We start from the raw sequence: 24,063 nt of genomic DNA on the forward strand, positions 1-24,063 counted from the left end.
GGTAAATGACTATTCTAGCTGGAAACGGCCAATTTTTAATTTTAACCTCCACAGAGGTACAGAGGAACATTTCCAGCAATCATCACTCCTGTGTTCTAATGCTACATTGTGTTAGCTAATGGTGTTGAAAGGCTCATTGATGATTAGAAAACCCTTGTGCAGTCATGTTAGCACATGAATAAAATTTTTCATGGAAAACATAAAATTGTCTTGGTGACCCCAAACTTTTGAACAGTAGTGTAACTTTCCCTCCCTTGGTCCTGTGTTTTTCAGTGTTGTTTTGTTTTATTTATTTTTTTAATGCCAATTTTTTTTAAATTTATTTTTACAATTGTTGGCGGCTTAAGTGTATTTTATTTAAACTTTTTTTTAAAAATCATTCTTATCTTTGAATGAGAAGAATTAATGGAGTGGAAAAGACGGTTGCTCAGTGGAGTTCTACTTGTGGAGCAACTGAGCCAGCCGGCTATTGTTTACTACGACAGCCTCTGCTCTCGCTGAGCTTTCAAACTGCTGGAATGAGACATGATATTCTGGAGGAATTTCTATGGAAGTAAAAGAACAGGAGGAAGGGAGAGAGTTTGAAGAGGCTTATGGACCGGCTCTTCCGTCGATTATCATGAGAAATATTTGCTCTGTGGGTAATAAATGGAGGAGCTTGAGACACTCGTCAGGAGCCAAGGACTCTACCGGGAAAGAAGCCTCATGTTTTACACAGCGTCATGGCTGAAAGACTATCACCGACAATACCACCACAGTCAGAGGCTTCTGGACTATGAGTGGACCGGGATGCCACAGTGTGCAGTAAGAGGAGAGGTGGAGGACTTGCTCTGCTTGTGAATGACAGATGGTGCAACCCTGGACACTTTGCCATTAAAGAACACATCTGTAGGAGGGACATTGAACTGTTATCAGTTTGAGATCATACTATCTGCCACAGGAGTCCACTGTGATCGTCACCATTGTTTACATTCCTCCTCCTGCACACGCCGAGACTGGACAGACCAGGTCAACCATCTCCTACCACCATCACCATCCTCAAACCTAAGATTCTACCTTCATCCTCTCAAGCTTGCCCCTCCCAGCTCTGGGACCTCCATCAGCTCAGTCTCACCGCACTCCTTCTGTTGTCTCAGTTGTCTGTTAACATACTGCTGTTACAATTTGATTTCCTATTGAGGATCAATAAAGTATATATTCTAAATGGATGTACAGCAAGCGTGTACCCCATAGCAGTTGTTGGCAATGCAGTGTTGTTTAACTATGTGTTATGCAGCTTTAATGTATCATGCAGTATATAACGACGCCTACATCTGATATTGACAAGAGATGAGTTTGAGGTCAAGATGTTAAAATGGTGGTTTGGAAAATGCTATAAAGCCAGTACATAGATCCTAAGTTCCAGGCAGCCTTGTTTGGTATTCATTTCTCTGTACAGTAGTATGAACAGCAGTTTGCAGAGACCTGAAACTTGTTTGAATCAGGTAATCCATCAAAGTGAACATCATGACTGTACTGCATTACCATGCAACAGCAATGTCACTTTGACTAAAACAAACAGATCTGATGTTCACTGTGATGGAGCACCTATTTTAATGTACTTTCTGGCTTTTATAAATGGATTTTCATACTGTGCAGAAGTAAATGCAAGCCAGTGGCTGACTAGGAAGCAGGAGAGAGAATAGCAGTGTGATAGCAATGGCAATATGGGTGTGCTTAGCAGTCAATAGCCTCAAACATGGAGAAAACACTTGTATGGTTATTTATGTCAAAGGAATAGAAAATAGCTAGTGGAGTCTCCTCACAAATATGGTTGGACAGAGGTGTGTGTGCTCTCCTGCAGGGTTTGATGGTAGGGATTTGAGGTCCTTATTTCTTTAGAGGGTTTAGTGTTCTCTGCCAGAACTGCACTGAGTGTCTCCTATTTCCTGAAACTGGGTCTCAGCAGCAGGGTGACACTACTTTAGCACTCCATGGGGCTCTCCATACAGTTTGCTTCCCTGTTATTTTCCCCTTCACACTCTTTCCTTCTGTCATTTTCTGTTCTGTCGCTATATTTTCTGTCTATCCACCTCTGCCTCGCTCTGTCTTCCCCTCTCCGCCTGTTATTCTCCTCTGATTGTGCTGTGCCAGCCTTCCACCTGCTTGGCTAAATGCTGTCCTTAAGCCTCCTGTGGACTTAAGGGAGCCAGATGAGTGTGTGGTTAAGAAGAAAATGAAATGGCTCTCAAAAGATAAACTGCACTGGCCCTAGAGAGGTTGCCCTCCTCTTCTCTCCTGCATTTCCCTCATCATCCCACCTTGTCTTCTCAAAAGGTTGGCAAGCATCTCTTTTCTGCACCGCAGCACATACGGTCTATGGAGAGAGCAGCTGGAGTTTTGGGAAAGGGGGAAAGCGTAAAACGAGCTGGGGGTGGGTGGTTATGGGGGTGGCTTTGAGTCTACACAAACCCCCATCCATCTTGTCTGCCCTCTATCTTCCACAATACAGAGAGATGGATTAGCTGAGCCAGAGTTAGGGGGAGAAGAGAAGAAGGTAGAGTTTCAAGAAAGCCAGCTGGTGATTTAGTGGTGGTGGTGATTCAAAGAAATACTAGTTTGTGTCATCTGAGATCAAAAAGTGTTTTTAAGGGTGTGCACACATGACAGGAGAATATGTTGAATTTACACTCGGTGCAGTCAGGATTTTCCTTGCTATTGAACCGCTACTGAATGAACTAAACTGAAAGAATTTGAAATATACTTATTGCAGAGAGTTGAGAGGAGATGACAGATACCACTTGTACATCTGCCAGCAGCTGGTTGTGTTGGCTCAGTTTAAAGCTTGGAAACAGGGGAAACGGTTATCCACACAAAGTCCCAAAGCAACAAAATCGTCCTATCAGCACCATTAAAGCTTAATTAACACATGATGGCTCATTTGTTTAATTTGTACTGAAACGGAATAAATTCCAGTTGTGGTTTCATGAGGCACTGTTTACTTGGCCACACACAGCTAGTTCCTGGAGTGTCCTTGATTCCTTACGTGAAGCTAATCTGAATTTAATCATTAATTCATAACGCATTAAAATTCACATCCAGCACCTGTAAAGCAACATTATCGTCCATTTGGTCTTGTGTTTCTGAACTAATGTCCTATATTCTTTTTTATCTTTATTTTTGCTCTCTAAACTCCAGAGTGACATATTTGATTCTTTAGCTGCTGCCTGTGATTCTGGAGAAAGAACAAGAACATTCCCTTGGAATAGTGTTGTGTGGATCGGCCCACACTAGTGGCAACCTCCAGGATCAAAGAATGTCGTCAGTTTCAAAATGCCAAATTGCAGTTCCACAGATGTCCATTTGAGGCTCCAAAAGCAGTTCGATTTTCATAGATCACCATGTCAAAATGGCCAAATTCATAGCAGAAATATACATTCATAACTGTTACCAAAACTGGTTTTGGTTTCTATGACTACTAGGGTGGTGTCTCTGCAAAACTCAACTAAGTAGTATTGAGGCTTAAATTTATACATAGTTGAGGACACTTACAGGTTATGCAACATGTGGGATAATGTCACAGGACAGTCCATGGTCTGCCTCAGCTCCACTAATCCTCCACCTCTTTGTCCATTTTTTTGTCGACTGAAGAGTTTGGCAAATTAAGGTTGATTTATATTTCCACAATGGTGTCTGGTAGTTTAGCATTCTGCAGATGCATATTATAGAATCTTAGGTCTTCAACCACTGGAAAAGGAGACAAGCTTGCATGCAGTCCTTCAACAAGCTAACAGTGCGTTGTTTCATGGCGGTAACGTTAAGCTTACATTGAAGATTCCTCTCAGTACGACGAGCATTGCACAAGTTTATACACACTATATTCAACTGCTGATGCAACAAGACTTGGTTTCACTGCACAAAACTCGAATATGATTTGTCTGTTCTGCACTGGGGGAAAAAAGATTTAAAAAAACAACAACAAAAAACCCCCAAGTAGCCTACATTTCTAGTTGTTTGAAATATTTCCGGTTGTGCCCTAAAGTGGCAGAACACCACTTTGTTTAGACACGCATGCGATGCTCTCTGTAGCACCAAAACACATTACCAGCACAGTAGTATGTTTCAGCCTCAAACACTGCCAAGATAGTGCTAGAGTCACCACACTGAGTTTCAGGACCGCTCTTCAGGAAACCCATTGGCGACGTCAGAGGACTTGTCCATTTTTCATGTAGTGAAACAGAACGGAGTATGAGGAGACTACAAGGAGATATTTGGTGCTTTTGACAAAAGGTGTATTGAATTAGAATCATTCTCCATCTTTAAATGCTCTTCTCCATCCACCAGCAGCTGCTCACTCTTCTGTCTTCTAAACAGGTAGCATACTGTGTTTTTGAGCTCTTCCACCCAAAACATCTGTCTGATTCCAGCATCAACCATATGAGAGCAGTAAAAGTGAGGATGACAACAAAGGTGCAGGTCAGATAGACGATGAACAAAAACTCACTATAAAGCTCTCTATATCTGGGAGTGCACATTTAGCCAAATTCTCTGGTCCTTATGTATTTTTTTTTTGTTAATTTCTGTCCCAAGTATAAAGGAAGTACTGGCTGACCATAGCCCCAGTGTGTGCCTCTCACACAAAGCTGGTTGCATCAGCCAGCCTGATAAACACCAGTGGAAAAAGGACATTGTACTGTAGAAAGATTTATTCCTCTGCAGTGACAGTAGACACAACACATGGGCCCACTGATAACTGTGCTGTATTCAGAGCTTAAAAAGATATTTACGGCTGGGAACAGTAATGTTAACCATGATAAACAGCAGGGCTGTAGACACACAGACATAGCCCTGCAGCTACTGATGCTTTCCTATGGACACACACACTAGTAGAGTGCTGCGAGCTGAATTACAGCACAGGTTCCCACACAGTAGCTCTCAAGGATTTGTAAATGTATTTTTAGTGACTGTCAAAGCTTCATCTGACTCCCATTTCTCCCAGTGGAGGCAGTCTGACAGCTGATCTTGACTGGTCTGTTTACCAGCTCTGTGTTTGTGACGCACTGGCCTCTGATCAATCAGTGCCACCCTGCTTGTCCTGACCACACACAAAGCCACACCTCCCACATTCAATGCTCTCTAATCCCTCTGCCTTGCAAATAAACTGGGGTATATGAGTGGTATCAGTCCTCTCATTAAAGTTGATTTGATTGCCAGCAATCTTGTTTAAGGTGGATTTCAGAATAATGCTGACAGATTTATACATAGGCAGCTAAGTTCCAGCCAAATTTGGTGAGCAAATGTTACAAAAAGTTGAGTAAAAATAAGGTACGTGTTAAGGAAAATGCAGGGAATTGGTAAGTGGTAGCCTGCTGTTAAAGTATGGAGTATGGGCCATGTTTTGAAGGTAGTGTGGAAGGTAATAGCATTATTATGTACTGCTCTATCATTTGCACAAAGAATTCCAGATTGAGAAAGAATCGGTATCAGGATACACATTGACATGTTTGTGCCTAGTTCATATGTATTTTTGCACATGAGTGAAATAGGCAGTCGGTGTCATGGCTGAGTATTTCCACCTCGAAACTGTAATATCCTGATTTCTCTGTATCATTATGTTTTTTAAAATAAGTCTCCAGCTTACAGAATCCCCATGACTGAAACAGTCTAATACTACAACTTGCATTGTGAAGCAAAGAGTAGCTTTATAGTGCTGGAGTTTTGTCTAGCAGAGCTGAATGGGGAATAGTGAGAGAGAGATCCAGGAACTTTACAGATCTTAGTGATATATCTAAGCACTTTAAGGCAGGAAGGGATTAATTTCATGGACAATCTACCAAATATGCAACTTTCATACAGAAAGATGAGTTTTAGGAGTTTATTCATTTATTTAAATTGATCAAAGTCTAACTTTTTGGGCAACCTCCCGTGTCACTTGCTGCATGTGTGTGTTGGTGTGTACCTTTATATTCTTATCCAGGCTCTCGAGGGAGTTGATGTCAAGTCCCTCTTTGCAGGCCTGCAGACAGGAAATGACTTTCTGACTCTCAATTTTCCCTGGTCGGATGGTCAGTCCAGATAGGCTTCCCCGGAAGTACTGAGTGAACCTTGGCTTGGTCACCTCCCCACCTGCACAAACAACCAAACACGCACACACATACAGTAAAACAGTGCATTGAATGCCCTTCTTGAGCTTAAAGCACACAATATCTGCAGCTTTATGATGACACTTTACCTCATGGGCCTTATTTTTCAAGTTTTGCAATAACCAAACTTGACAATGACATTTTTATATGCAAAGAACAGAAACTATTAGAAGTAAACAGTACAAAGTCAATACTCTGTGCTGCATACAGTCATTTGGATGAACCAACATCAATACTCCCTTTTCTATGCAATCACGACAATAGGTCATTCAAAAATCTCTGTTATGGTTAATTTACTGTAAATGACTGCTTAGTGGTCCCTTACTCATTACAGTATCATCGAACTAACAGTGACCTTGTTCAGCCTTTAATTATGAATCCTAATGACCCAATAACGCTTATAATTGCCTCAAAGATGCATGCTTTGTGTCCCCATCCTGTGATTAAGTGGCAGGGTGTTGCTGTAAAAGTGCAAATGCTACTCAGCTGGCACATCCAGGCTAAATAAAGGTAAGGAAAAAGTCGACACATTTAAAGTCTGTCCTCTGAACTCCATAAAGGCCAATACCAGCAAGAGGAGTCTCCAAACCACTCATTAGCTGAAAGGTTACCAGCTCTGGGTATCAAAACTTCACCTTTGCATTCCTTTTTTTTCCCTTTCATTTATCTCCTCTGCTGTTCTCTAATTCTGGCAGTAATCCACCAAAGCACTAAAAGTACGGTTCCTTCATCTAACAGCATTTGTCTTAAAAACCCAAACTAGTTCATTCATCAACAGCATTTAGAGGATGAGGTGGAGCAATGACTGATGGCAAGGTCCATACCAACAAAACTGTCTTCCTCTCCCTATCAATTTATCTGACTAGCCTCTCAGCACACTTCCTGACACTTCTGTGCTCCCGTACACCTGCTCCCAAGTGATTGTCGGAGGCAAGCAGCAAATGGAGGCTTTTTTAATGTTCTTTTCAGGGCTATTTTTCAGTGTCTGAGTGTACAGTCATTACCAGAGGCCAACATGTCCACACATTATTCCATTGTCTGAATTCCTGCTGCTGTGTATTCAATCACTGAGTAGATACAGCAAAGTAGGGAGGTGGTCCAGTCATTTATTAGTCTTAAGTCCTGCTGCTGTAAACAGTTATGAGCATGGGAAGGAAAACGGAAGCACTCGATTGTGCTCAGATGTCAATGCAGCTTATGTGGGCATTGTAGGTACATTCTTTATAGATTCTAAATGGGATGGAAAAGCATGGTAGAAATGGAAAATACTGTAGCTGCTCTAAACTGTTTTCTAACCTCTTAGCCAGCTAATGGCAGTTCACCCCCAATGTTCAGAACATCCATCCATCCATCCTCTATACACCGCTTTATCCTCACTAGGGTCGCGGGGGTGCCGGAGCCCATCCCAGCTGACTCGGGCGAAGGCAGGGGACACCCTGGACAGGTCGACAGTCTGTCGCAGGGCTACATATACAGACAATCACACTCACATTCACACCTATGAACAATTTAGAATAGTCAATTAACCTCAGCATATTTTTTGGACTGTGGGAGGAAGCCGGAGTGCCCGGAGAAAACCCATGCATGCACAGGGAGAACATGCAAACTCCATGCAGAAAGATCCCAGGCCCACCCCAGGATTTTGAACCGAGGATCTTTTTGCTGCAAGGCGAAAGTGGTAACCACTACTCCACTCTGCAGCCCTGTTCAGTACATGCCTTTTTAAAAACATTTTTACCTGGCTGAGGTACCAACTCCAGTTGAAAAAAAGACTCTAGGTCCTGGGTGTGATTCCACATATAACAGATTTTATTAGGTCAAGTATCTCTTTGCTGCCTCAAACCGTGCATATAGTGAACAGACTGTAGCGATCTTTCTACTTCTAGAGGCTCCTTGAACAATTTATATGTGGTGCAGCCAGTTCAGATATATTTTTTTCTCATCACTACAGTGAAACCAGTCTGCCTTACCTCTGGACACCACACAGCTCTGCTCAAGATTCAAAACATTATCTCTCTGCAGTGGCTCAATACACTTAATGAAAGGTGTGCCATACTAGTTGACAAACTCTAAGGTCCTGCTGTGTAGCTGCTGCAGACAGGTGTCCATGGCACAGCCTCAGGGGTAATAAGTGGGCACTGGAGGACCTGAGGGTGATAGATGTGGTGGACGACAAGGCACTGACAGTGGCATTTATCTAAGTTGGTTGCTATGCTGCACCCCTGCCATGAGACCACATCATGTCTCAAAAGTGTTCGGAGTAAGACACAAATGTTTCACCACTTTATGCTCGACCTTCGGGACCTAAGTTTTATAATTACACAATAGTGTACAGTCCATCAGGTATAGCAGGATAAATCTTAGTAGACCTCTGCAGCGGTGCACCAGTGGACTGTCAAAACACAAAAAGTTTGGTCTTATTACTGGTCCTTTCCTTTATGTAATCTACAGAATTATTTTTTCTTTGACCCAGGAAATCCACTTGATGACTGAAGCACTAATATTTTATAGTAGTCGGAGTTGGGAGAACTCTTAATTCAAAACCTTCAAAAGCTTGACTCCAGTTCCCTTCATTCCCTGCTAATGGCGCAGGCACATCTATCACCACCCTAAGTGATGTATCTAGGCCCTGAAAAGCTCAGTCAGCACAGATGGAGACACAACTGACCACTACTGGAAACACTTTATCATGCCTTACTTTGCTGGTGTGAAAACGTGACAGAAAGGGAGCGCAGTGACTGCAGCCCTTCAAGTTAGAATCATCCCAGTGATTACGGACCTGCAGCTACGTTGTGCACAATGACTAGTCAGACAGAGCTCCCTTATCACCCCTGGGGCAGACAACAGAGGCAACAGAGTCCCACCAGTAGATGTGATCTACCCAGGGGATCTTCTCAACCCAGTGGCTTGTCATCTCCTTGTCTGCTCTCCCAGATGGGAAACTGATGAAGCCTTTTTCCTGATTCGGTAGATGGAGATATGTGAACAGCTATAAAAAACTCAAACGAGCTCTCCCTGTCAGTTGAACCTTTTTGTCAGCAGTCCCTCTTTGTTTCTCAGTAAATGTTTTTACAGTCCATGAATTTAGGTCTACCCCTCTTAGCATGCTTGTGTGGTACTTCAGACCCTCATGCACCTGCTCCCATGTTACTGTGAGAGGGCTGGAAAAGCAAACAGGAAACAGAGTTTTTGATGTTCTTTTCACATTTTTTTCTTTTCTTTGTCTTGACAAGAACTAACCGTTCACCCAAACTGCAATTGCTTTGCCAATCTTAAGACAGATGCCTTTTTAGCTGCTACTAATTCTTTCCAAAACAAAAAACACACAGCAAAAACAACAAAACAAAAAAAGGCTTGTGACTACAGTGTATTTCAAATGTGAACTGCAAGCTGTAGACTGACTCAGCTTGCTACTTGCAGGTCAAAAGTTAGCTTATCATTAAGTAACTGCATGAGTTTGAAGGCAGTTGCATACAAAAGTCTTGCTCACGAATAGCAAATCCTACATGTGTAAAATACAAGGACTTCTATCTGGCAACAGATGAATAATACTGGTTCTTTATTCCTATGTCTTTTTCATGCCAAGGACCCCCCCCCAAATATATGCAGCTCTAAGGTCAAATCCTGTATTCAGTGTTTGCATGATGTAAATTTCATCATCTGCCAAAGTCCATGAGGGTCCGTGTGGAGTCCACTGTAGACATCCACTGTACTTAAAGTTGTTGTTCGACTTTAGAGGTGCTTTGATTTGTATCTTCTATTTCATAGTGCTTGATACATCTCAGGAATAGTCAGTGACATACTACAGTCCAATCTGTAACTATACATCCATTATCTATACACTGCTTAATTGTAGGGTTGCAGAGGCAGGGCTGGAGTCTATCCCAGCTGACTTGGGGTGAAGGCAAGGGACACCCCAGACAGGTCACCAGTCTGTCACAGGGCCACATATAGACACAATCACACTCACTTTCACTCCAGTGGACAACTGAGAATTACCAATTTACTCAAACATGCTTTTGACTTTAGAAGGAAGCCAGACCACCAGGAGAAAACCCACGCATGCATAGGGAGAACATGCAAATTCTCTGCAGAAAGATCCCACACCCAGGATGTAAACTGAGGATCGTCAAGCTGTGAGGTGACAGTGCTGACCATTGAGTCACTGTGCAACCCATCTGTCCAGTCTGTAACTATTGTATATGTAAATATCCATGTGGTTTGAGGCTCTAGGTGTTAAGACTTTATGCTACAGAAGATCAGCAGTTCAAAGCCCATGCCCTGCCAAGCTGCCACTGTTGCTCCTGACCAAGGCCTTCAACCCTGTCTGCTCCAGGGCGCCTTGGTGTGACTGACCCTGCACTCTGAGCTGAGCTTCTTAACAAGCTGGGATATGGGAAAAGAAAATTTGTCGTTATATTTAAAAAAACAAAACATAAATGCAAAGGAAACATGCATCCCTGGTCCACATTCATAGGACCCATAAACATTGAGAGTAGCTAGCATTTCATTTTTCATGTTCTGTCTTAAAATGAGGCAGCTGGAAACATTAAAAAATCAGACCAATTTGACATTTCCAAGCAACTTTAGTTCATGGTAGCTTAATTCAGTAGCTATAAACAATAACGATAAAATCTGCCATCCACTGTCACTTGTCATCCTGACAATAAACACTGATTGTAGTGACTGAGAGTTAAAACTAACATTCTTATAAGTACAAATTGCATTGCCAAACAGAAAGCTAAAAAGCCTGAAAATCTCATTTGTCCACATGGTATGTGTTTGTCATGTTGTATATTTGTACACTAAATGAATGTATTCACATGTCTTTGTGGGGTGCAGCAAGGCCATGCTACTCTCACGTCCTCAAATAACTGGAAGTTCAGTACAATAGCCACGTCTGCTTTGCATATTTAAAGCTATATCCATCTAAGTGCTGGCTGATACTCTGCCAAGTACCAGATAGTCAAGAGAGTGGAGCCTATCTCATAAAACCACAAGGTCACATTTGGATTTGTGTACACCAAACTACGCCAAACCCATTTTCTGCTGCTGCTTCTTCATGCTTCACCTGCTGTTCCTCCTTAACTCAGTTACTATTTTCTTCCCCTTTTCCTGGCCTCTCTTAAGATGTCCACCTATCCACTTAGTCCCAGTCTGACAGATGTTATCAATTTAGGCTGCGGCCAGAGACACCATTAAGGGTCCCAGACAGAGGATAAAAAAAGAAAAGCAGAGGAGAGGGGATTACTGAGACGCTGCAGAGCGGGAATGATACGGGTGATAAAACCGCTGATCATTCCACTTTACAGAGACTGGTCTTTACGTGGTGTCAGCTCTCTCTGGCCGCTCTCTGAAGCCCTCCTGGCTCCATAGATCTTCACTCTCCTTTATTTGCGTCATTTCCAAAACAGCAACAGATGAGTATGGAGAGGCATGGGTGAGCTGGAAATAGGATCGTTACTTAAGTGTAAGTGTGAGAGGTGTGAGGTTTCTCCCTTCCTATGTGATTTATTGTATGTGTATCAATGCCTGTGAGCATATTTTTTTTCAGTATACTGCATATACAGCTTTATTTCTGATTCAATTTGTGTATAATATGTGTAGCTATCAACATCTCTGCCTGCTGTGATGAGGGAAGCCATGGAGACAGGGCAGCCCTGTGTGATTACACGCCAGAGGAAAGAGGAGAATGAAGCAAGATGAGTGTGTTCCTCTTTGCTATCTGACTGTTACACACTTCTGAACGCGAACACTCTCTGCCAGGTCAGAGGGTAAATATAGGCTGACTGAGTGAGAAGTGCACAGCCAGCACTTACTTCCTGAGGTGAGGAAAGAAGGTTAGGTAGGGATCAAACACTTTTATTGGAGAATGGGTGAGAGTGAAAACGTGCAAATGCACACAGACACACGAGAGGATCTAGTGTCACATTAAGCTAACAAGTTTGAAGGACAGAGTGTATCTTAAGCACACTAATGAGCAATGCACCCTAGTAGGGTTAACTATGTAGTGCATACTCTTATTGTGCGCTATTTTCTACTACTTCCGCTTCTTTCTGAGTATATCAGGGGTTTTTGTGCTTTCTTAAGCCATCCTAACACAAATAGTAACCCTTCTTGTCAAAATGTAGCCCTCTCATTCATTTAAGTGGTGTCTGTCTAGTCACACAGCAGGGCTGTCAGTGCAGACATCTCCAGCAAAACAACACAGGGTCCTCACTTGACATTTACAGCTTCATTTGGCAACACATTGAACTGGCCAACAATAACATGCATGCATGCATGCAAAAAAAAAAAACTGTCTCAGTGTAGACTTTGCAGTATGAACACGGTACTATTTGCCTCCAAACTGATGTAATGAAAGATAAAATAGCTGCCGAAGGAACAGCTTTCCAGAATTGTAAATATTGATTCTGAGTATTGTAAACCACTGTGCTGTTTTTTTGCACCTGACAAGCTTTCTAATTCATGTATTTGTTACTCAAACATCTTACTTCTCCTGCATTCCAAATAATGTCTTTTTTCTCTCTCATATACATACAAGTGGACATACTATTTTGTCATAATGTTGCACCATAAGATTTGACTGTCTTGCTCATGTATCCATCACAGTCCATAGTACAAAATAAGCTCTCATCTATCTGTGTTCCTTTGGTGGCCCAAGCCTGTTTTCGACTTGGGTGAGACACTGACATATGTGATGTGTCTTCTGCTGCACGGATTGTGGGTCAGAAGAGCATGCTGGTTTGCATACTACAAAATAAGACTGGATGTAGAGGCACATTCTGATTTATGGCATACAGAATTTTTCAATGCTTTGTATTGGAGCATACAAAATCTTTTGGTGGCTTACTACAAAGAAAGGCAGTATGGGTATTGTAATGGACCCTCAATGTCTTGCCTTTGCCTGAAGCATCATGCCTCCATCAATGCAACTGCCTCTGTGGTTTCAGTAAACAGTGGATTTGGGGCTGGTTATGGCGTGTGTATACATTAAATAGTGCCACACAGTGTATATAAAAAATGGATGAAGCAACTGCGATGTTTCTTGCAGGTTTGTGAAAACACGGCCATTTTGAAGACTTGTGGCTTTTACCATCTTGGTCTTTTTAAACTGGATGTGATGGCCAAGGATGGATCTGACAGGGGACTGCCAATTACAAGGTAGCCCCTAAATAATACCCTGCAATATCATCTACCTTACTCTAAACTAGACCATAATTTACTAAATCAATACCATGCTATGTAAAAAAGACACTTGGATCTAGCAAATGAGGTCGTGAACTCATTAGGGAAATGTTTACTGAGGTAACAGATCAAGTGAGAAGTAGAATCATTTTCTCAGAGTTCTATACAATCAGACTTGTATTTAGCAACCAGTGGAGTTGCCCCCTGTTGGATATTAGACAGAATGCAGATTTAAAGCACTTCAGCATTGGTATCCCTTTTCAGACTTTGAGTCAACTATCTTTTATATAACCTTAACCCTATGATTAATAGACTTGTATTAATAGTACAATTTTGGGATTTAATATCGGTGTCATTAAAACTACCTAAACCCACACATCCCGGTCCCCACAAACAAGACACTTAAATTGACCTTATGTTTACTTATCTTCTAAATATTAATTAGGAGCAATAGTCCACATCCATGCATTATCTATACCCAGCTTAATCCTCATTAGGGTTACAAGGGTGCTGGAGTCTATCTCAGCTGACCTAGTATGAAGGAAGGGGACACCATGGACAGGTCACCAGTCTATCACAGGACGACACAGACAAATCAATTGTCAAACATGCACACTCACATTCACACCTACAAACATTCCCCCCCCCCCATCTTTATGAATCCTCAGAGGGGAAATTCAGTTTCGCATATGGGGGGGTCAGAGGGCAGGGTCAGCCATGGTATGCGGTGAAATGGTTAGGCTTTGCTCAAAGGCCCAAAAGTGGCTGCGTTGGGGTTTGAACCTTTGACCTTTGGATCAGTAGTCCAGAACTTCATGCACCACCACTGCTCACTTAGAATTACCAATCAACCTCAACATGTTTTTGGACTGTGAGAGGAAGACAGAGGGAGAACATGCAAATTCCACGCAGAAATGTCCAAGGCCCAGGCTGGGATGTCAACTGGGAATCTTCGAGCTGTGAGTCACTGTGCAGCCCATCTGTCCAATATGTAACTATTGTATGTGTAAATATCCGTGTGTCTTTCTGTCTTTAGTCTTTCCGGGTTTATTAAGCTCTGAAAAATCTTTATTCATTGTCATCATCAGACAATGAAACTCTCACACTAGTAAAACAGATTCCTGCGTGTTTGCAGCTGCTAATGACCGTATGAGGCAGATTTAATTGCAGATTTTACAGACTGAGTGATGCCCTAAAACCTTGTCACACCAAACTAGAATGGCTTCTTTGGATAAACATATAAAATATGGTAATTCTAAATTAAATTCATTGGCTGTGGTCAGGACAGAATCTGTTTCCATTAGACAATGCTGACTGGCCAGTTAAGTGTTATGAACCATGAAATTAAATCATTAAATTGAATTAAATACAGCAGAATATCAGAGCAGACAAATCTTTTTTTTATTTACTCTGCCATCACACTCTATCACATCATATCTTGTCTGATCTCTAAATCATCACTGGACTGTTCCTCTATAAAACCAATTACTAGGCAACGAAAGGCAGAAATAACCAGCTATGCAACGGGTTTGCTTTCTTTTCTCTTGCTTGGAAAACACATTCAGAGCTGAAGCTTTAGGAGTCAGACAATAAATGAGCTCATCTTTGCAACATGTTCGCAATCAACATGCTGGACACTTAAAGCTGCCTGCTTTGAAAAGGCAATCTGCTGTGGCTAATGGCTTATGTTAGGATTTCAGTATCGCCTTTACGAATCTTTATTGAGGCTTAGCCCCCGACTAGAGAAGCAGAAAGAATCGCTGAACTCCCTTTTCTATTCAAGACCCTTTTAATCGTCCTAAAGGCATACAATGTTCAATGAAAGAGGAAGAGGAGAAGCAGTAGGGGGTCAAAGCTGCAGATGAAAGCGACACAAGATGACCTGCTCCTGCTCCCACAAAGAGAGATGTCTTTATCTGAGGCTAAGCATCACTGAACAGTCTCATTTGGGTTATCAAATCAACGATATGCTGTACTGTGTGGAAAAAGTGCCCTTTGTTCTACCCTTGTGCAATTAGTGGCAGCTATCAGTTTGGAGGACAGTTTAATTGTATGCCTTCGTTCACACTCATTCAATCGTTTGTCAAAAGCAAGCTAAGTGCTCCTCTTAATTACATTGTTCATTCAAGGCCAAAGAACATGTTCCGCTCTCAGTGACTCCCTCAGTAGTAATATTTCAGCAGTATTATTCTTGAACTTTCTCTCATATAGAAGCAGCCGAATACCCCAGATACTTCAAATGACTGTGACTTTGATATTAAAACTTTAGCTTCATTTGCGCTCTTCTTTAGCTGCCCTCAGGACGAATGAATGAAGAAAATGAAGCGGACACTTTGGAGGGACCGCCATCATCATCAGCACTGCCCACTCACCTTGCCAGCAGGCGCCCACTGTGAGCTGCACATCAATCTGTGAGGGGTGGATGGGCCAGTCGTCCGTCACCAGGTAGGGGTCGTAGGTCACACCGTCCACGTAGAGCGTCACCACCGGGAACTCCACGTTGATAACGTAGTAATGCCACTCCTTGTCGCATATCTGAGAGACGGAGACAAAGGAAAGGTCATAAATGGATATACGATCCTGAGCTCTGACTAAAAAGTTGTTCGGGAAAGTCAAACATACCCTACATGATAATGTGAATATTATGCAACACTTGTGGTTAAACTACTTTTAACTCTCTAAGCCCCAAGCAGTTTGGGGGCATTTTATGCTCCTTTCACATTTTCACTCTCTCTAGGCACATTTTTCACTACAATATAAAATCCTGCACCTCCATGGAAACAGCACAACCGTGGGTAGAAGTAGAGAGAACTCAAAAAGGTTTTTTTAAGCAGTATGATGTGCAAATAACGTCATAGTAGCTTCACGTTATCAATATTTCACTATTTGCATTATTATGTCCCCTGCAAACTCAGTGTTTTCCCCACTACTCTGGCCATTAATTCTAGAAAGATATTCCACAATGCAAAAGGTATCTTCTAACAGCTTGATGAGAGTTTGATCCACCGTATGTAATGTCTGGGTCATGCTGTATTTACTGTTTCCTCAAGTATACTATATTTACTTCTCAGTCTCTCTCTGCTCTGTTTAACACGACTTGCAGCTCAACCGAATAGTCCTTCAACTTTTGTCTCATGGCTTTTTGTCGCTGTTGAGTCAGTCATGGCTTCATGGTTCCACAGAGGAGAGCAAAATTTTTTTTTTCAAATGAGATGTAGGATAAATTGATTTTGTTTAAATATTACAATTTTGAGCGGGTTAACCCTGTGAGCTCCTATCACCAAGGTGTTGACTCTCAGAAACTTCTTTTCTGATTCTGTTGTGGCTTTGGGTCTTCCAGACCTTTTCCTGTCAGAGTTTCCTCCAGTTTCTGAGCCTTTTCATGGTGAAGAAAACTGAACTCACTGAAACCTTTACTTTCTTCACTTTCTCTGAAGGAAAGACCTACATTTTTAAGTGTTGTGATGGTCTGTTTGGCTTCTACTAATTGCTTTTTCCTCTCCATTTTTATAGCAACATACTACTTTCTGCAGTACAATACTGTTCTAACAATGCTCTGGAGGGTTTGGAGCCACGGTGTATTCCAACACTTCGTTTTTGCAGACAGAAGGGATTGTAAGTAATTAAGAAAAGTTGGGACACCTGTAGGATTTGGTAGCACCAGCTTTCAAGGCTTGATCAACCTACATTTCTGCAGAACAGTTTTAATTTATTAACCCATTTCTTGTTCCTTGAAAAAGAGCTTTCATTCTGAAATGCAATTTTTTTTAAGTTGTTGGTAACCTTACCTCTTTTATTTAACCTCTGGCAGTTCACCACTTACCTTTGTACCATTTCAAGCTATTCATTGGACTTAAACTACTTTAATTTCAGTAAAAAAATGGAAAAATTGGGGCGTTCTAAACCTTTTGACCGGTAGTGTAAATTACACTGAAAATACAGACCTAAGTGCAAAAAAGTGAGTCTCCCTGCGCCCACTGTGCCAAGGTTTTACACATGTAATTTTCAAGTAAGTCTAGCTGCATGAATAAAATGATAAAAGAAGCTGTGAACACCACAGATTTCTCAGTTTTAGCCTTAATTGTGTCTGATGCAATAACGGCTCCATATGGCAAGGAATTGCTTAAAACAGCAGGGCTTCGTAAAAACACATGAGGATACGAGAGCATCAGTATATTATTGAACATAAGGACAAACAGAGCTGCACCAGTGATTAAAATGTATAGAGAACCACATTACTAATAAAGGATCAGTGTGTGTGTCTTCGAATATTTTGCCATGTAGAATTCGGTTTTTCTGCAGCCTTGCTTTGAAAACTAGTCCGACAAATGTTTCTGGTTTGGCACAAGTACTGACTGTGGAAACTGGTAGTTCAATGACAGTGACAGTGTGAAGGATAGTGCATGAGATAAACCCCTATGGATGGTGTCCAAGAAAAAAACAAACAATTCTCACAACAAAAAAAAAAAAAGAGCTTGAAAAGAATCCTGATGGGCACTGGCAGCATATTTTGTGGTCTGAAACTGAATTTTGTTGGAATATGGCCCAGCATGTTTTGCATGGACCTGATCAGGACCACCACAGTGACCACAATGTGCTGACTGCTGAACGCTGCGGTGGGAGTGAGAGCGCCGATTTTGGGCTCCACGAGAGCAAAAGGTTTTAAAAAAAAAGATGACATTTAAAGGTGGCACCATGAATGGAAGTTTGTTTACCAAAATACTGAATAAAAGATGACTCCCAGCCTCAAGATGCTTAGCAGGACAGGAATTTTCCACCATGATAATGATCCGAAAAGAAATCACATGAGGGTCCTAAAAGAAGAATAAAGTGAAAACAATGACCTCACCAAGTTTGTCCTTTATATTTTAATCCAGGAGTATTTTAAAGTGGAGCAACAAAACCCCGGCAGCAGCCAGAAGAAATCTCAGACATCTCTTTGTGACGGTGTGATATCATGCATGCTTAGGAGGATCAAATCTGACCTACAAAATATTAAAACATGAAATAATTGAATCTCACTCACAAAGTGTGAACTCACTTTTGCTCACAGTTGGCCCTAATGTAACACTATATACGGTTTATGTAATATGAAAACTATAGTCAGTATTTGATAGGATTTGGGGGGATTTTGTTTGTTGCAAAGTAATACTGTGATGGAGAGGATTAGATAAAGGACACCAAAAAACTGGGTGATTTATGTCCACCTTTCTACACAAGAGGGATGAGTGTGTAGTTTGGCAGGGAGCCTGTGCTTCCTAACATTAACAATAATATGAATATTTCCTCTGTGGTGTAGATATTTGAGATTTGCTTAATTCAGAGCGCAGATGATAAACCACACAAATACAAGTAGATATTCTGACCCCTGAAATCAGGAAATGACCGGAACAGGAACAACAGGCCTGAGCATGCTATGACTAACTAGAAAAGCACTCGGAGAGCGCATACCTCCGCCATGCCGTTTGTCTGTCTGTCTGTCTGTCCGTCTGTGTGTGTGTGTGTGTGTGTGTGTGTGTCTGTCTGTTTGTCTGTTAACAGACAGACAGACTTGCATAACTTGCTCTCTGTCCTGGCGGCCATCTCTCAATTGTCCTTCGACCTTCAAAAAAATTCCTGGATCCAGACGGTGATTCGGATCACCTCCAAAATCTAATCGATTCTTACTCTTGCTCTTCCGGACATCCTGTAAAAATTTGGTGAAAATCCGTCCATGACTTTTTGAGTTATGCTGTTAACAGACAAACAGACAGACAGACAGACAGACAGACAGACAGACAGACAGACACAGACAAACAAACTCCGGTGATTACATAACCTCCTGGCGGAGGTAATGAAGAATATCTGATTCTCTAGTACAAAATTCCTCTGTGTGGTGATGTCAGGGTCTTCCTATAGAAGGCAATATAAAAACAGCCTTTATATATGTCAATAGCTCGCACAAAGAACAAACTATCAATACTGAAAAATAATCTAACTTTGGCCTTTCTAGGGGAACACAAATGTCCCTGATCAAAACAAAGCATTTTTGATGCAATTCTGCTGCCATAAACTGCTTGTACTTATCGCTGGAAGCTGAGATGTACACCCCCTGTCAAAAGTTTTGGGACGTATTCTAATTTATTTGAATGAGAAAGTGTCTCAAAACTTTTGACAGGGGGTGTATGCTGCAGATTGAAGATTGACACATAGTAATGACCGATGTGATACAACTGTCCTCCTTTTCTGTGTGGATGGTTTGTAATGAGTGTGATGTGTGGTGGATGTCGAATTGGTAGAATTTATGTTCTGACACTCTGAGGATAAAATAAACTGAGAACTTTGTGGCAAAGACTACTGTTCCAAATTTTGGGTCTCACCAAGGCAGTTTCACATTTTCCATGAAAACTCACACTTTTATCCATGTGCTAACATAATTACACAAGGGTTTTCTAATCATCAATGAGCCTTTCAACACTGTTAGCTAACACAATGTAGCATTAGAACACAGGAGTGATGGTTGCTGGAAATGTTCCTCTGTACCCCTATGGAGATATTCCATTAAAAATCAGCCGTTTCCAGCTAGAATAGTCATTTACCACATTAACAATGTCTAGACTTGATTCTTACTTTATTTAATGTTATCTTCATTGAAAAAAATGCTTTTCTTTCAAAAATAAGGATATTTCTAAGTGACGGTAGTGTATGTGACTAAAGAAATGGTAGGGCAGCTCAAATGAAATTTTATTGTATATGAAAGTGTGCAATGACAATAAAGGTTTGATTGATTTACTGAAGTTACTCAAATTCTTTATACGAAAAGAAAAACTACAAACACAACATAGTTCAGTCTGTCTTTATAGAAAAGACCTGCTCATTCTTTTCCCCAATTCTCTTTCCGTCCTTCTCATTTTTATCATATAAATTAATTAAAGGTGAGCTTGGACCTGTCATTTCAGACCACAGACAGAAATATATATATATATATATATATATATATATATATATATATATATATATATATATATATATATATATATACCCATAATAATACAAAGAGAATTTAGAAAATCAAATGTCCTCTTTTATCTCTGGAGATCCATTTAGTTCCAGTGTAGGAGAACAGATGTATTAATTCTTGGCTTGGGAAGTTAAAACCGAATCGTTTCCTTTTGTGCTAAATGCCTGCTGAAATGCATTAGCACATAACCTGTTTAACCTCTTCTGAAAAATGCTTGACTGTGCCTCTCTTCAGTACGCTTGACCATTTAGCCTGCCTTTGCCGTGCATTTTAATTGATTGCACCGGCCCACTCATGCCCGTCCGTCTGTCTCTCCCTGCTTTAGCCTTCACGCTTTACCTGAGCAGTGCCAACGCTCGTCGGGCCGCGCTTCACGTCTTCCTCTCAGCTCCTCTGATTCAACCTGGGAGAGCCTTTGAACACTTAGCCTTGGGTAACCTCCCTCTCTAATGAAGGGTGCTCTGCAGAATGCTTATTAACACCATGCTTGCGCAGCAGATGGGAGTTGTAATCAATCCGGTTCATTTTCCCTGTTATTGAGGTGCGAGCTGCAACATCTGGCCTATCGGTGATCATTCGGCACAGCTGCTTAACACATATGCAGCGTGTCGATCTGCTGAGTCGGAGCTCGGAATCGTTGAGGGAATAATCTGGTGGTGGTTCTGATGGTTCTGCAGATGCGAGTGAAGCTGATGAGACCAACTCTGATTAGCCAGTTAGGATTTAAGGACATGCACACACAGCAGCGCTACAAATGCAGTGTCTTTGCATGGTGCATACAGGTTGTTTGAATATGATTTTGATGCGTCTCCAGGATGGCTTGTGCTTTTATTCTCTCACGTCTGTTGCGAGCGTGCTTTTTTGATGTACTTAAATCTCATTACTCAGCTGTCTGATGTAAAGCAACTTATGTCCATCTGCGTGCACACACTAATCCCTCTGACATTTACACATGCAGACTTCTTCTCTTCTGCTACTGCTTCTTTCTGCTTTTTGCTCTTCAGTATTTCAAAGAGAGCTCAGGCCCATATGGGATCTGAGCGCCTAGTGGGTGACTTCCTTTCGCAGGCTTCAAAGGGGAAATGGCTCAGTGTTCATGCCCAAGAGGAGGCTGCTTGAGCTGGGCTACGATGTCAGTTGGAGATCCCTCTCACAGATAGGAGAGAGGAGGGTGGTAATGTGGCTACACATGTCAGTGGAAAGTAGAGAAGCAATGCTGACACAATATCCCCAGTAGCTGTAGTGACTAGTTTCTCTCTCTCTCTCTCTCTCTCTATATATATATATATATATAGAGAGAGAGAGAGAGATATGCATGTTTATGATTTAAATATTTGCAAAACTTCAGTCTACGCAATTAGACTTAAATCAATCTTCAACACAGTGTACATATCTGCAATTTTGATTCTTGACCATTCAAACAATGACAACAATGCATTTTCAGTTGTATGATGAGGTCTGTTAAGTAGATTAATTTGCAGCTGTAGTATTTAAAATGTAGCAAATATTGGATGTTTTGCGAAGGTTCCCTTTATGGATGGATGGATGGCAAGATCTTATAGCTTGTTTCATAACTGAATTTGTTGGTTTACCACCATAAAAACTAAGCAGTTACTGTTCTAGACAGATATATAAGCTAAACAAAGCTGTAGTTTTTCTTTCTTTTTTTTAACAAAGCAAGCACTTTATATGGGTCAGTACTTATACACTCACCTATAGTGCCTTCTTGGGAACACATTAGCATCTGATTATTCGTGTAATTATCCAATCAGCAAACACCACCAGTACCAGTGTTTCATGTCTACAATTTCATTTAGCAGGTGCTTTTATCCAAAGCAACGTATGTCTGAGAGTAGATGCAACACAAGCAAGCATCTAGTCAGGAGAAATCAACCTGGATAAGAGCCATGAATCTGTGTTCACACGAGATTAGTATTACCTCGGGACCAATGGTGATTTGTAATAACTGTGGAAGATGTCTGTGATCCTAATCCCGTGTGAATGTGTCATGTATGTTATTTGTAAAAAAATAAAAAATCCACTGCAAATTGCCTACCATATTTCGCCAGACATCGATGTCCTGTGATAATATTAGCCCCCTGTGAATCTGCCTCTCAGTGACTAAGGAATATTTTAGTGTTTTTTAAAAAAAAATTTTATTGTGCGCCTTTTTCTACCTCTTTCCCGGTTGAGTTATGGAGGCTGTGGTGGAAATTATTGACAGCATTTTAGGCGCAAATGTATGAGTAGGCCTATACACAACAGGCCTGGGGACCATTCACAGAAACGGCAAAATCAGATCAACAAGAAGAGGGAAATTTTGGATACTGAGATGGGTGATGTGTAGCAGCATGCAGTATGAATATCTTTCAGCAGGCTTAATACAAATGCCCTGATGGCCCGTTTTCCCAGCAAGGCTGTCCGATGTTCTCAAGTCGTGTTGCTGCTTTGACATATTTACTGTTGCCATGACAACTGCATACTAAGTTAAAAGTGGATGTTGCTTTGACATCACATCCGGGCTGCAATGTTCGAGTAAAATACAGATTTCGCTTATCCAGTGCAAATGTGCTGCAAGAAACACAGATGTAGGGGGGTAATTCACAAATTAACAGATCCCCAGGAAATACTATTCCCGTGTGAGTAGTACATAAGACAAGTCAGGATCCTCAAACATGTCATGACTGTTGCGGTTGTGCTTGTTGGTGTTGGCAGATGAGGCGCGACAGCAGAAGACCACGCTGGGTTCTACTGCCGTCAGCCAAGAGCAGCTATCTGAGGCTGTAGTGGGCACAGGCTCACCAACACTGGACTTTTTCTAAGATTGGAAAAATGGAGTGCTGTTTTCTGAATCTCCATTTCTGCTGAGGCTGGAGGTGAGAATCTGGCAACAGCAGCGGCATGAATGTGTGGATGGAACCCGACCTTGTATCAACAGCCCAGGCTACTGCTGCTGCTGGTAGAACGGTTTGGGGAATTCTTTTCTTGGCACACTTTGACGCCCCTTAATAACAATCGGTCCTAGTTGAAATGCCACATCCTATCTGAGCATTGTTGCTGACCATGTGCATCCCTTTATAGCCACAATTTATCCCTCTTTTAAAAGCTACCTCCAGCAGGGGAATGCATCTTTTCACAAACCAAAATTCATCCCAAACTGGTTTCAGGCACATAACAGTAACTTCAGCAGACATGAGTGACCCTCAAGTCCTCTGAAATTTGCAGAATATGTGGTAGAAAAAGATATTAACCAAGGTATTCACAGCATCAGGATGCTTCTGACGAACCTACAGAATGATATGATGCAAATATATCAACATCAAGCAGAATCTAACTGTTTCAACAACTTTTGAGATCAATTACACACAGAATTGAGGCTGTTTTGAGAGTAAAGGGAGGCCCTACCAATTATTAGCATAGCGTTCCTAATAAAGTGCTCAGTGGGTGCATAATGTGGATTTAGTGTCGCTTCAGGCTAAGAGCGAAGAAACTCTGCCAACATAAAATCAATGAGCTCCAGAGAGCATTTGTTTGGTAGTCAGATTGTGGCGGGATTTGATGGTTATTTTTTGAAAACAATTAACAAATGAGCAGTCGGCAGGTTGTGCGTCAGACAGACGACAGCGCTGCATGACAAAACCCAAGCCCTTCTATTCATTTTAGAAATGGCAATGCACTGGAATAACTGGAGTAGCAGAGTCAGAGGAGGTCTCTGGCAAAAGCAAAACAAAATGCTTTTGTCGCAATGCATTG

At 41.5% G+C, this 24,063-nt stretch overlaps 1 protein-coding gene across 1 annotated transcript in view; it reads right to left on the bottom strand.

Annotated features, from left to right (window-relative positions):
• Positions 1–24,063, bottom strand: part of LOC110955485 (calsyntenin-2-like) — a 356,305-nt gene that overhangs the window by 39,916 nt on the left and 292,326 nt on the right. Inside the window, exons 9-10 of the mRNA XM_051958076.1 lie at positions 15,683–15,845; positions 5,939–6,105 (exon numbers count right to left, since the gene is read on the bottom strand). Coding sequence (XP_051814036.1) covers positions 5,939–6,105; positions 15,683–15,845 — 330 coding nt within the window. The remainder of the gene's footprint in view (positions 1–5,938; positions 6,106–15,682; positions 15,846–24,063) is intronic.

This window comes from Acanthochromis polyacanthus, chromosome 13 (assembly GCF_021347895.1).
Source record: "Acanthochromis polyacanthus isolate Apoly-LR-REF ecotype Palm Island chromosome 13, KAUST_Apoly_ChrSc, whole genome shotgun sequence".
In the NCBI taxonomy this organism is placed as follows: Eukaryota; Metazoa; Chordata; class Actinopteri; family Pomacentridae; genus Acanthochromis; species Acanthochromis polyacanthus.